Here is a 13,781-nt window from a genome sequence, read left to right on the forward strand (position 1 = left end):
GTAAAATCATTGTAAGCTGACTTGGCAAATTGTAAAATGACTCATATATATAAGAGATCATTGTAGAACAATTAAGTAATGGATAGATGAAAGTAATTAGGCGAAATAAGGCAGACCTATTATGCGAATTATAGGTTAAGGGTTTATGTAAAAAGCAGAGCAGAAACCGGTATTGGATCTAGCATTATAGATGCTATTCTGAAGCAGTACAAGACACTGGATTTATATAATCCATTTTGTAAGTCAGTGAGACTTCCTATTTTCTATTTGAGCAGTGAGCTCTAGGCACTTGGCCTTCCTGCATGTACAGGCCCCTCTTGTAGTAGTAATATTCTCTTATTGGCCAGTAAGTGAATATTGTGGGTCACAAATCCCACTAAGGTTTTTCCCACGTCGGGTTTCCTTCTTAAATCTTTGTGTTATGGTGTGTTTTTCATGTGGTTGTTTCTATCTCTGTTTATTGCATTATTTTCTGCTTACCGGTACACAGTTTTAATTTGTTCTACATGTTTTAAGTTAAAAAATTATATCTACCGGTTAGATACTAATTCACCCCCCCCTCTTAGTATCTGTGGGAATCCTAATAGATCAAACCATCTGGTATGGACTTCTATTACAAAATGACAAGAAACTTATGCAAAAACCTGAAAAAATTGTCTTCAAATATTATTCAAATTTTCTCTTGGGTCTTCCAATCCGTTTACAAAAATTTCAAAATAATTTTATAGGCCTCATTTCTCATAAACAATCCCTCATCAGTTTCCTAACCACCGATTTGATCAATTTTGCAAAGTTTCTCAAAAAGTTGCAAAACATTGTGAATCAACAATGACAACTTTTGGTCCATTTTGCATTTTTGCAACTTAGGCATTTCTCTTCATTATAGACCTCCTTGGATAGTTACCTAGCATAAAAATAACATGACCAAATGCCTAATAAGGCCTTACAATGAGTTTTACATAATTTTGCAAAATAATGCCATTTTTGGCTTACAAGGGCACATTGGCCAAAACTGAGAAAATAAACAAACCTTGATGACAAACATACTTCGCATAACTCTAAAACACACATGTGGACCTAAAAATAGTCTATTATTCATTCATTGATCCCAAACATGATCAATTACGCCAAAATTTAGAAAGGCATCAACAAAACTAGTTAAAACTAAGTGCTCCTGCATCAATCCTCAACCAATGACTTCGACCAATCAAATCTTTGTTGGGTGAATTGGAGGACTTTCGTATAAGCCATGTATACTAGGAAGGGAATGTGATAGCGGACGGTCTAGCTAAAGTGGTGGTGTAGTCTGTCACTACATGATTGTATGGTACCATGCTAACATCATACCTCAACGACACCTTTAATTCCCACATGACACATCACCCTCGCTTTTCTTGATCAATGAGATCATTGATTTACTTACTCTATAGGGAAGATTGGATTTGATATTCCACCTCAAGTGGCATGACATATGAGTTGATTAACATGAGGTTTCATTAATCATTAATAAGTGCTAGGAAATCTTACATCCCCTTGGCGATCATGAGAGTGTAAGCTTGGTCTATTTATAGCACCCCATTCTTATTTTTTCGCATACTGCCTAGTGAATTTGAGCTATCACGTTGTGATTGGGCCTAGGGTTCTAGGGTTTCTAGGGATGGATATGCCTATAATGATGGAGTCCACCAAATGACAGATGGCCTTCTTGGGGGAAATTTTTGACAAACGTCTGCTAGCAGTCATGGCCATGAAGCACCCTCTTATTTTGTATGCTGTAAAAAAAAATTGGGTGGGGATTTTATTAGAGCTTATCATAGGTACCGAGTAAACTCTGATATCCCAACCATGTTCCTCATCATGCTGGTTTATATGGGGGTGAGTAAGCAGGGGGTCAAGAAAATGACTCGAATGATCTTCAAGCATTGTTTTCTTGGTGAGATTGATGCTACCCTAGATAATATCAATGCCAATTTGCATGCCCTAATGCCACAAAATTACTACATGTCGCTGGGAGTGGGAGAAGAGGTCAAAAAATTTGTGGTGGTACAAGTTCTTGATTAGGGGAGCCTAGTTGCAGAATGGGACAAGAATATTTCATTCCTTTTCAAAGCAATTGGTGTTCTATTGGGGCCTAACAAGGCTTGGATGAGGCAGTTTGTTGTTTTGGAGGGCTTGAGTGAAAGGCAAGACATTGGAGTTTTGGATAATGGAGAGCTTGAACCTGACAATGCATGGGGTTGTGGCTGTGGTGAAGAATGGATTTTGAATGATGATCGTCTCCCAAAGGAAATGGCTGAGTCGGAGGTCCACGCAGATTGTGGCATGGACTGCCCTATGGTGTTGAAAGTGGTTCTTTGTCAGAAATCTAAATAAAGTGAGCATAATCTGCAGGAGGAGGACAATGAACCTGAGGCAGTGGTGTTGTAGGAGATAGATGCTAGTTCTGTCTGAGCCTTTGGGGTTGTCTCTCCTTTTTGTTTCAATTTTTTGAATTTTGGCATTATCAATAGGCATTTGCCTACATTTTTTTAATGTAGTAAAATTATACAGAGTGCTACTTGGGTATACTAGTAGCAGTTAGCCTCATAGCAGGTTTTTTGGATTCTCAAATGTAGCTCATGGGCATTAGACCTTTGGGGTTGTAGGTTGTAGGTAGGAGGACATATTTCCAAACTTATACATGTAAAAATCTTTTATATTAATATAATGGGTGTTGCCCCTCTACAACTATTTATCTATCAAAACAAATATAACAAACAATAATACTATAATAATACATAATAATAATATATTAATATTAGTAACAATATTATTATATAAATTACACAAAAAATAATATAATAAAGATAATATAATAGTAACATAATATTATTATTTTTAAAATATAATATAATATATTTTTTTTTTAAATAATTTTAATACTTAGTAGTTTTTAATATCATATTAGAATTATTTTTTATTATTTTAAATTTACATTATATTTAATATTCATATTTTATATAAATTATGAGTCCTTTTTAAATATTTGGCACTAGTTGGATGGAAATGGAAATTAATAAAAAAAAATAGTGGATTATAACAAAATGCTTATAACATCTTCCAAGTTTTTCATATGTGAGTAATATTAAGGAATTATAAGATTCAACAGGTCAAGCAAAATGAAAATAATTAGTGTTCATTTAGGTTTAGGGTTAGGGCTAGGGAAGACAAATAAATTGGGTTCAATTACAATTAGAATTAGGGCTATGGTTCTCCAAGAAGGATATAAATATAAATAATTTTGAATATATATATATATATATATAACATAATTTATTTTTAAAATTATTTAAGAAAACTGTAAAAATATAATAAAAGGAAAATAATAAACATATAATGATATAATAAAAAAATATAACAAACATCTCTCGCCATATATATCTCTTTATATCTTCTTCTACATCTCTCTATCTCTTCCTCTTTATCACTCCCTATCTCTCTCTATATTTATCACCCCCTCTCTATCTTTGTATCTCCCTTTACCTCTCCCAATCTCTGTCTATTTGTTTCCCTCTTCCTCTCTAACTCTATCTTCATCTAGATACCTCTATCTTCTCCTCTCTCCATCTATATCCAAACATATATAGATCTCTCTCTGTCCATCCAACTCTTTCCCTATATCTCTTCCTAGACCTTTCTAATTATATGTCTTTTCCGCTATCTCTCTCTCCCTCTCTCCCTCTCTTCCTCTCTCTCTTTGTATATTTCTCTACATCTATCTCTCTATCTCTTTCCCTATCCTTATCTGTCTATCCATATCACCCTATATCTATATGTCTCCCTTTTCCTCTGCCTCTCTATATATTGATCTATATCTTTGTCTCTCCCTCGACTTGTCTCTTCTTACTCTATCTTCATCTCTGCCTTTATCTTCCTATCTCCCCGTCTATGTCTATCTATCTCCCCTCTCTCTCTCATTCTCCCCCTCCCCTTTTTCTATCTATATATCTCCATTTCTCTCTATTGCAAAGAAAAAATGAGTCTATTGGTGATGTCCATCTTGATTATCTTCCTAATTCAGAGGTTTTATTTTAGTTGTGTTTGAATACTTGTAAGTGGATGCATAGTTTTTCAAAGATATCACTTAGCCATTTAGACCTCTTTTTCAAAAACAACTAAAAAGTAAACATAAGATGATAAGTACCAAAAACGATGCCATGTCTTTTAAAAAATTTGGCTAGCATTTTCAATTACTTTTTGGTTTTTTCTTTAAATTATTTCTAGACAAGTGAGTATTTTAATGTCCAAAAACATGCAAATAATTATTTAACTTGAACCTATTGTTTCTTTAGAGACATGTTACATTCACATTTTATTATTTTAATCATGGATTTTTTCATTAAATTGATTTTTTTAAAGGTGAATGAATAAATTAAGGATATATGTATATAATCATATAATTGCAAGATTTGAATATCTAACCTCTGTAGCCTTAACACTCTCCTTATATTTCTCTATCTCTCACCATCTCCCTCCCTATCCCATATCTATCTCACTATCTCTATCTCTAACTCTATCATTCTATGTCACAATCTCTCTCTTTCTCTCTATCTCCTATCTATTTATATCTATTTGCCTCTCTAGCTCTAGCTCTCCATTTCTTTCTTCCATATTTCCTTCTATATCTATCTCATTATCTCTCCATCTCTCCATTTCTCTCTTCCCCTATATCTCTCCCTCTCTTCCTCTCTCTATATATTACTTTTTATATCTATCTTTATCTTTCTATTTCTCCCTCTCTCATTCTATTCTTGTCTCCCTCTATATATTTACCTCTTTCATCTATATCTATCCCCCCCTTCTCTCTACCTCTTTATCTCTAAATCTCCTTCTCCATATGAATCTTCGTCTTGATCTCTATGTTCAAGTCTATATCTCAATCTACATCTCTATGTTCAATTCTCTATCTTTATCTCGTTACCCCTTTGTATCTTTCACTATCTCTCTCTCACCTTATTGCAAACATTATATGAGCCTACTAGTAATGGAGCTTGATAATGTTCCCACTTCAAAGGTTTTGTTTCAATCATATTTGGATCTATGAAAGCGGGTGCATAATTGAATTGCAGCTACCACTTCTCTATTGAGACTTTTGTTAAATGACCTACGAATTTTCCTCATGTATTACGTATATGTATGAAAAAAAAAGCATTTTTTTCTTAAATTGACCTCCACACCTATTCGGCATACCCATTGCACACCAAGATGCAATTGTGATTTATTTGTACTAGTGTCAGCAACGCTGTTATTCTTAGCTTCCGAGCTATAGGACAACTATTACCTAGTCTTTGCCCGCAGGGAGCAGAATTATTAAGAACAATTTTCAAGTACTTGAGCACGAGGTCAATCAATGACTTGTTTCCATTGTTTTCTTATTCAAAGTTTATATGACCAAACTTAAACATTTTCAGCAGAACTATTACAATCAATTTTGAAGTACTTGAGCACGAGGTCAATCAAAGACTTGTTTGCATTGTTTCTTATTCAAAGTTTATATGACCAAACTTAAAAGTTTTCTTCATGAAGAAATTTTTTAATTCTTATCAGTGCCTTAAATGTCGTTGGAGACAGTCTTTGGGACAGCTGAGGCCATTTATAATTTCCTTTGCAATCAGAATTAATGTCAGACTATATTTTCAGACAGCTGTCGTACTTTCTAAACTTCTGGGATGGACATATTTTCGATTCTTTGACATTGAATGAGTAGCGGCTGTGATATTAGTATTAGTATGTGGCAGCTTCGCAACTTAACCAGTTGTTAGATGGGGTTGAAGATGGAGCTTCTCTCCCTCCTCCTCTTCAATTGATGTGTGACATATCAATGGGAAAGTATATAATTAATCGATGGAAAAATATATAATTAGATATGTAGCAGCTCCACAACTTAATCAGTTGTTTAATGAGGGTATCGACATGTAGTGAGGAGGACTTTTTCAGGTGTGAAATAAGATTGTGTGATAGTATCTGAGGAGTTTTAGAAGACAGGTTATTTTCTACAGATTTTTCTTCTTTTCTAATTAGTTGATATTTGTTTTTTGAATTTAAAATTTTTTCTTTTCCACGTTGGAGTTCTTAGAGTAACTTCTTGGGTAAAATATCTAGAATTTTTTTTTCAATAATATACTTTTTCATCAATTAGGGATAGGATTCAGTAATTGAGATTCCAATTTTTCTACAGTAGGTTATCTATTAAGTCTCCTATTTATAATACAAGTTTGAGGGCTACATCAACATTTTTTTTGTTGAACTATAAAAAAGTTTCCCAAAAAGCTAAGGTATAGCAATACATTAAGTCATGTTTTATAGAATTGCTTATGTGGCATCATATGATTTGTTGCTTTATAGATCTTAGAAATATTTTCCATTTAATTAAGAATACTCACAATCAACACTAAAAAATTTATTGTCTCTATATTAATGCTATATTATTAAAAATATTAGACATTAAATCAAAAAATACTACTATGATCAATTAATATATCCTTTCACTTAATATAATAGAATCTTCTACATTTATTTTTATGTAACCTACTGTAATGATGAGCTCTATGGATATTATATAAACTAAGCTACATGTTATATTGGGACAAATTATAGGACTGCCTTTTTGAATCTCAGCCTATTTAATCCCTACCCATTTGCTGTGTCATCTACCACTGAACACCTTACATGACTCTAATCTTTATTATAGGCAGTTTTAAGGTGAAAAAAATCTTTTATTTCTCATTATTGGAGAATTGGACAAAAGGAATCGTGTATTGGATGAGATGAATTTTTAAAGTAAAAGTGTATCTCCCTTTTTTTAAAAAGTGTTCCTTTAAGGTCTCTTCCAGATAGGCTGCAATAATTTCTAGTGACAGAGTGATTGGGAGATGGCTAAAGATATGCTCAAAACATGGGAGGGATGCCACTGTTTCCCCATCTGGTTAAGTTTTTCTTTGATCAACTTTTACTTTCAATGATCATGGCCTTTAAAAAATAAAAACTATATGATTGGGAATATCGATCATCAAACTATCGCTATCGTATATACAGATTTGAAAGTAATGGAATTATATATATATATAAAAGTTGATCATCCCATTCAGAATTGAACCATCAATCATCATTTATTGATTTACCATGGTAAATATATGAAAGGATCCTTTAATTACCTCATATTTTGAGCACACGATTACTGATTTTACAATCAGCTCTTCTGACATGGACATCAACTCAATAATTCGGTAGGTGATTAAAAACTTGATTTAATTCGTTTAGAATGTGTGAAAAGAATCTCAGGGTCGAATTTTGAAGTTAAAGTCTTCTATGCTGCTGCACAATCCATTTGAAGACCTAAGAGCCTATTTAAATTCACTTTTCAACTTTATCTATTTGTCTTTTTCATGTGGGATGATTAAATTTCCTAAGAAAAGAATACGCGACTGACATGATAAAAAAATATAGGTATTATAAATTCCTAATGAATCCTCATAGTGGCCACAAAGAACACATATTTTGAAGTAATATCTCTAAATTATCAGTTTAAAGTATTTCCTTAATGATATCTTTCTGAATTATATTATTATTTTACGTAGCAATTATGTAGTGGGTATCATTTTATGATTTCGATTATAAGACTATGATAGGATATTGTAGTAAAATATGATAGTGTAGTAAAATATAGCTATCCCATGGTTTTGGGTTGGAGATTATTTTGGAATAAATATTACATAATGGATTGTATTCCAGATTTATTCTATTAGTTTATAGTTTAATTTATATTTTGGAAATTTATTTATTATTTTTCAATTATTTTTAAATAAATTGGAGTTTTGAAGAGTAGTGTTCTTCGTTTTATATATATTAAAATGATAAATTTTTGTGTATTCTTAAGTTGTATTAGCACACAGGTTGATTAGGATTAGGATATTAGGTATATCGAAAGTTGTTAGAAGATTATGATAGATTTGTGTTAATTATCATTTATTTAATAACAAATTTTTCAGTGTGAATTATGACTCAGTTTAAATGTTTGGATAATGTCTCAAAAGATTTTGTTGGAATTGATATAACTTAATTCATGACTCTGAACTTAAGAGATATTAGCATGGATTGATTGATGCTCATATATTGAATAGCAAATCAATTTTGTTGATGATACAAAATTATATGTGAAAAGGGATAAATAAAGAAATATAACATTGAAAATTAAAGAAAATCTAACATCCAATATCTTTCTTGTGGAAATCAAGTTTGAAAATGTTCAGGTTTCTATTTTCACAAAAAATTGATTGCAATAATAGTTATTAAATGAGATGCCCACCATATCAAACTCAATTAAAGATATAAAATCACACAAGCCTTTATTTCTTGATTATCTTAATGATCTTGATGATAGATAATAAAATCTATTCTAAAATATTGATAGAAAACAAATCTTACACAACTAAATTGAAAAATTATATACCTTATAATCAAACTCAATTTTGCGTAACTGATATTTGAACTCTGCCTTCCCAAAACCCTCTCTCATAATAAAAATGTGAATAAGGCTCGCTAAACATTACACGAGTGTCACATCCAATGTCCCTCCCACGTTCCATCCAACGTCTTTTCTGTGGAAATCTGCCTGAAAATGCTACGGTGCCTATTTCCACATGGACTTGACTGTATATATAGTGGTAGTCATCGTCAAATGGGACAGCTACCAGACCTTAATGATTTTTTATCAAATTCAAAGCAAGCTTTCACTTTCGAGAATAGGAAAAGTGGCACAGGTCATTGACGATTCATTGTTAACTTTATGGAGGCTGAACTTTGCTCGTTTTCTGAATTCTGCTTGTAAACTGTGTTTGAACCTTTTAATATTCTATTTTCATTTGTATAGCTGCACACAGGTACTTCATTTTTCCTCGCTAAATGTTTGTTCATTTACATATGTATTGTATTGTTTTCAGATTTCGATTGTATTTATTTGATGCAAATAAACACAATTGAAATCTGAAAACAAAAATAACATAAGACAACATTGTAAAATGAGAAAAACTGAGATAGCATGCATATTGTTAGATTTTCTTTTTGCTCATACACACCCAATGACTTGAAGACCTCCTTAGTAGAATCCACCTTCTAATAATATTGTTTTGTGACACATAAATTATTAATCCTGGTTTATTAGCAACACAAAGAAATTATATACTACAATAATTATATTGTAATTTTTTTTATAAAATTTTAATAATAATATATTTTATAATGATAAACAATTTCTAATTCATTTTAATATGTTAATAAAAGAGTTATTATCATATTCTATTTTCAAACATTAATAATTTATTGTTGATAATAATTAAATATTTCAATAAATTACATAATATATTATTTTCTTCATATATTGAGCTTCTGAAATGCAAAAAAAATTCTACACAGTTAAAACCAGAAAGCACAATATATGAATTTAGCATGTACTGTGGAAATCTTATCTCCCTAATATTACTTTCTTACTTATATTTCATTTTATAAAGTAAAATCAAATTAAGTAGTTTAAAAAAATAAAATAATAATAAAAAATAATTTTCAAACATTTTTACTAATAATCATTAAAACAACATACAAACACACACATATATACACAAAAAAAAATGGATACCATACTTAATATATAATAGTTAGTGTGAACTTTTGAAATATCTTTCTAAATGATAATGATCAAATTTGGATTTTTTTCATTTTTTTAAATTTTTATTTATTTTACAAGAAAATTAAAATCATGAATTTTACTATTTTGAATATAGTGCTAGAATTTGATCTCTTTATTTTATTGCAATTAAAAAGGTTAACTAAATCATTTTAAACTCAACAACATAATATTAGATGGTTTCTAGTTAAAATTCATAATATTTGTTTTGTTTGTTTATTATTATGTGAAAAACATTCTTAAATGTGAATACATGCATTTTTTTGGTTAAGAATTGTGAATAAGAATTTTTTTTAAAAATAGTTAATGCCTTTTATATTTATTTCATTCCAATAAATAAATGATATTTTATGTACAACTATCATTTAGGTGATGTGTGTTCAATATTTATTTCATTCTAGTAAATAAATTTAATAATTATTATTTTGAATTGTTTTCTTATTAAGACATAATTTATTTATAGTACAATAGAAAATCTAATTTATTTCTATATTAGTAATTAATATTAGTGCAATTTTATGCTTGTTAGATATCGAGAATAGATCTCATTGAAAATAATATAAGATGAGTTAGTAACTTATAGTCAAATATATGAATTAATATATTTAATATAAGTTGCAATTTGTCTTAATAAACTTAAAATAATCAAATGGCCAAATTGATAAAAATTAAAAAAAGATTGCACAGAATAAATCAAAGTATTAGGTAAGGTTTTGAAAAACCTTTTAAAATGATTATAAAAAATAAAAATCTAAACACACGAGACAATAGTTGTGTAAATTTTCATGGAAATGCTTGAAAGGACTAAAAAAATACATAACCATAAAATTTTGTAAATTTGAACCTTGCACTAAGGAACACAAATCATACCTATAGCATCCCTTTTCAATTTTTGTTTAATTTGACGGGCATATAAAATCACTACAACTCATGCATGCAATATTTTGTAGTTATTCAAAAGTGAAAGATAACATTGCATTAATGAATTCTTTTGAGAGATTTGGATGTGATGTAAAGTTTCAAATAGAATGCTCAACATATGTACAAAAGGATAATCATTTATAAAAAAAAATAGATTTATATAAAATGTGTACAAGATAATTAATGTATATACGAAATATTTTAATAAAATATTCATCAAAATATGATATATTATGACAACATTCTTAAACTCAGTACGAAATGAAAAAATGATAAGTTATGAATACTAACTAGCCAAACTTTAATATTTTTACTAAATCTATCAAACTATGCTCTTGGTTCAAATGAACACTTTAATAAGATCTCTACATCCTGATGATAGATCACTGAGTGTGATCAACTTGATGAAAAAAATCTTCAACATAATTGAAATCAAAAACCACATTCTCTTATTTAACTTTAAGAAAGCCAATAGAATTTAATTACCCTTTATTACTATAATTACCTTAATAAAACAAATCAAAATAAGTGTAAAACCCGTAACCCCACACTCGCGTGTTGGTCTTGTTACATACGACCAGAACACAAAGGAAAATCTGCATCGTCCTCTAGACAGTAAATTTATGACTTTGAAGTGAACAGTAGGGTTCTGGAACAGATAACACAAGACTTGGATTTTGCTCTCTAGTAACTGCGGAAGAGGAACAATGCGAAGGGAGACAGTTGGATGGGGAAGGCATCTCAGACGACGATGACCTACAATTAGAGGTAAGAGAGTCGCTATACACAGCTACAGGCAAACACAGGGGAACATATGGTAATAAAGACTCAAATTTCATGATCTTTAACACCTCTGTCATCTTCGGTCTCGCTTTTGGGTCTGGATGCGAACATAGCAATCCCACCAGCAGCAGCCGCTCCATTTCTTCACTATCGAAATCCCCCTCAAGCTTTTTATCTGTGGCCTCCAAAAGCTTCCCCTGCCCACGCAAATCCCAAACCCAGGCCACCAGTCTGCAATTGTGTTCTTTTAGGCTAACATCAATGGGTCGCCTTCCGCAGGCAATTTCCAAAGCCACAGCTCCAAAGCTATACACGTCTGACTCTGGACTCGCCTTTCCGGTTTCCATGCACTCTGGTGCTAAATACCCACATGTCCCTGCAATCACAGTCGTATGGGAGGACACGCGATCAGATTCAACTAGTCTTGCCAGACCGAAATCCCCAAGCTTTGGATTGAAATTTGAATCGAGCAACACATTGCTGGCCTTCACATCTCTGTGCACAACGCGCTGATCTGACTCCTCATGAAGATAAATAAGAGCAGAAGCTAATCCACAAGCAATGTTGTACCTTCGATCCCAACTCAAACAGCTCTTGTTTTCATTGAAAATGTGATTATCTAGACTTCCATTTGGGAGAAACTCGTAAACAAGAAGCAACTCACCTTGTTCATGGCACCATCCCAAGAGCCGCACAAGATTACGGTGTCTTAGCCTACCTATTATGGTAACCTCAGAAACATACTCCTTTTTACCCTGCCTCGATCTTTGGGATATTTTCTTTATAGCCACGGTCTCGTTGGTTGTGGGCAAGACGCCTCTGTAAACACCTCCGAAGCCACCTTCTCCCAACATTTCAGCATCGCTGAAGTTATGGGTAGCTGCGCTGAGTTGAGCATAAGAGAACTTGCGGGGGCCTTGAGAAAACTGTTCGTCTAACTCTCTGTCCACATCCTGAACTTCATTATCCCTCCTCGTTTCCCTAACTTCATTATCCCTCCTCGTTTCCCTCTTTTTTAAATACCACCACCCCACAATAAGGAATAAACACCAGATGCTAAGGAAACAGCCGAAGAGGAATACCCAGATGGCTTTCTCTCTCCTATTTGGAGCTCTTGAATGAATACTGTTCCGAGGAAGAGCAGAGGAGATTTCCCATGAATATGTAGAAGAAAAATTCCAAGCTGAGACTGTGTGGGTTTCTATTTCTCTTCCGGTGGATGCGGAGAGACCAACCTTGACATTTTCGGGAATATAGTCACGCAGATCTATGGGATAACTCAAAATGGGGTTTTTGGGTTTAGATATATTGTACAGATTAGCAGAAGGGTTATATAAAAGAAATACCTGTAACTGCTTTGTACGCCCATTGTAATCTACCCATGCGTCCCAAGATTTCCAATTTTGGAGGGTATTGTTCGGGAATTCACCTTCAGAGCTGAGCGAAACGTTCGCCACTGAAGCAGCTGAATTGACGTCTATTCCCACATGATTATCATCCGGATCAAAGCTGTTCTTGAACGTGTCGAACTCGACGGCCACTACTTGATTTGAAACTTTGCCATCTGTTGTGTTGTTAAAGAGGCCCAGCCATTTACCGCAAGCATCTGTGGGTGGTTTAGAGTCGAAAGGCGCAATGAAGAAAGTGAGTCCGTCTGCTGATTTGAGGCTGGAGTTTCTGATAACGAACTGAAAATGGGTTGTAAAATTTGCGAGAGAGCCAGAAGAGTTGTCCCATAGAGGAACTGGTTTGTTGTAAGTAGCCCAGCCTGTGCTCCATTTCAAATCACTACCGATTTCGTTTCTGGTGAGTTGTATTTTGTCCCCTTCAAAGTATGCATCAAGAGCTACGTTGATATCTGTTTGGGGAGGGAAAGCAAAGCTAATGTTTCCTGCGCATGCCATGTAACAGGATAGAGTGACTAACAAGGGGAAGATAAGAAAGAAAGTCCCAGCAGAGTGGTTTGCCATTGAGTATTCTTTGTAACACTCAAATTGTAACCAGAGTATACTTCTCTATATTAATGTACACCCGTAAAAAGCTGCTCAATATTTGTTCGTAAAGACATTGTACAAGACTGTGTACATGTGTGGAATGCACTGCAAACCCTTTGGATTAGATCTGCGTTTAACATACAGATTCCATTCAAAAGCTTGGACTGCTTTCCAGAAAGCAGAGTACAATACTTTACACGTGGCAAAGAACCTGGTCATAGAGAAGGTAGTGGAGGAACTCTGTTGGCTTATTATGAGAATGAATTTGTAAATAGTTGAGACTTGACTTGACTTGTATTGTGATTTTATGAGATCTTTTTTCTATCGTTATATTAAATTGTTTAGTTGAGATTTTAATTGAAAGA

The 13,781-nt window shown here is 32.6% G+C and overlaps 1 protein-coding gene across 1 annotated transcript; it reads right to left on the reverse strand.

The window, feature by feature from the left end:
- Nucleotides 1-11,111: 11,111 nt before the first annotated feature.
- On the reverse strand, nt 11,112-13,525 carry LOC131075160 (L-type lectin-domain containing receptor kinase IX.1). Its single transcript, XM_058011987.2, has one exon. The coding sequence runs from the start codon at nt 13,390-13,392 to the stop codon at nt 11,248-11,250; it is 2,145 nt and encodes a 714-aa protein (XP_057867970.2). The 5' UTR covers nt 13,393-13,525; the 3' UTR covers nt 11,112-11,247.
- Between the last annotated feature and the right edge of the window lie 256 nt (nt 13,526-13,781).

Source organism: Cryptomeria japonica, chromosome 5, assembly GCF_030272615.1.
Source record: "Cryptomeria japonica chromosome 5, Sugi_1.0, whole genome shotgun sequence".
NCBI lineage: Eukaryota > Viridiplantae > Streptophyta > Pinopsida > Cupressales > Cupressaceae > Cryptomeria > Cryptomeria japonica.

What these genes read in the sequence shown, in the direction of transcription:
- LOC131075160 (XM_058011987.2), bottom strand. Translation starts at nt 13,392, where the DNA reads ATGGCAAACCACTCTGCTGGGACTTTCTTTCTTATCTTCCCCTTGTTA.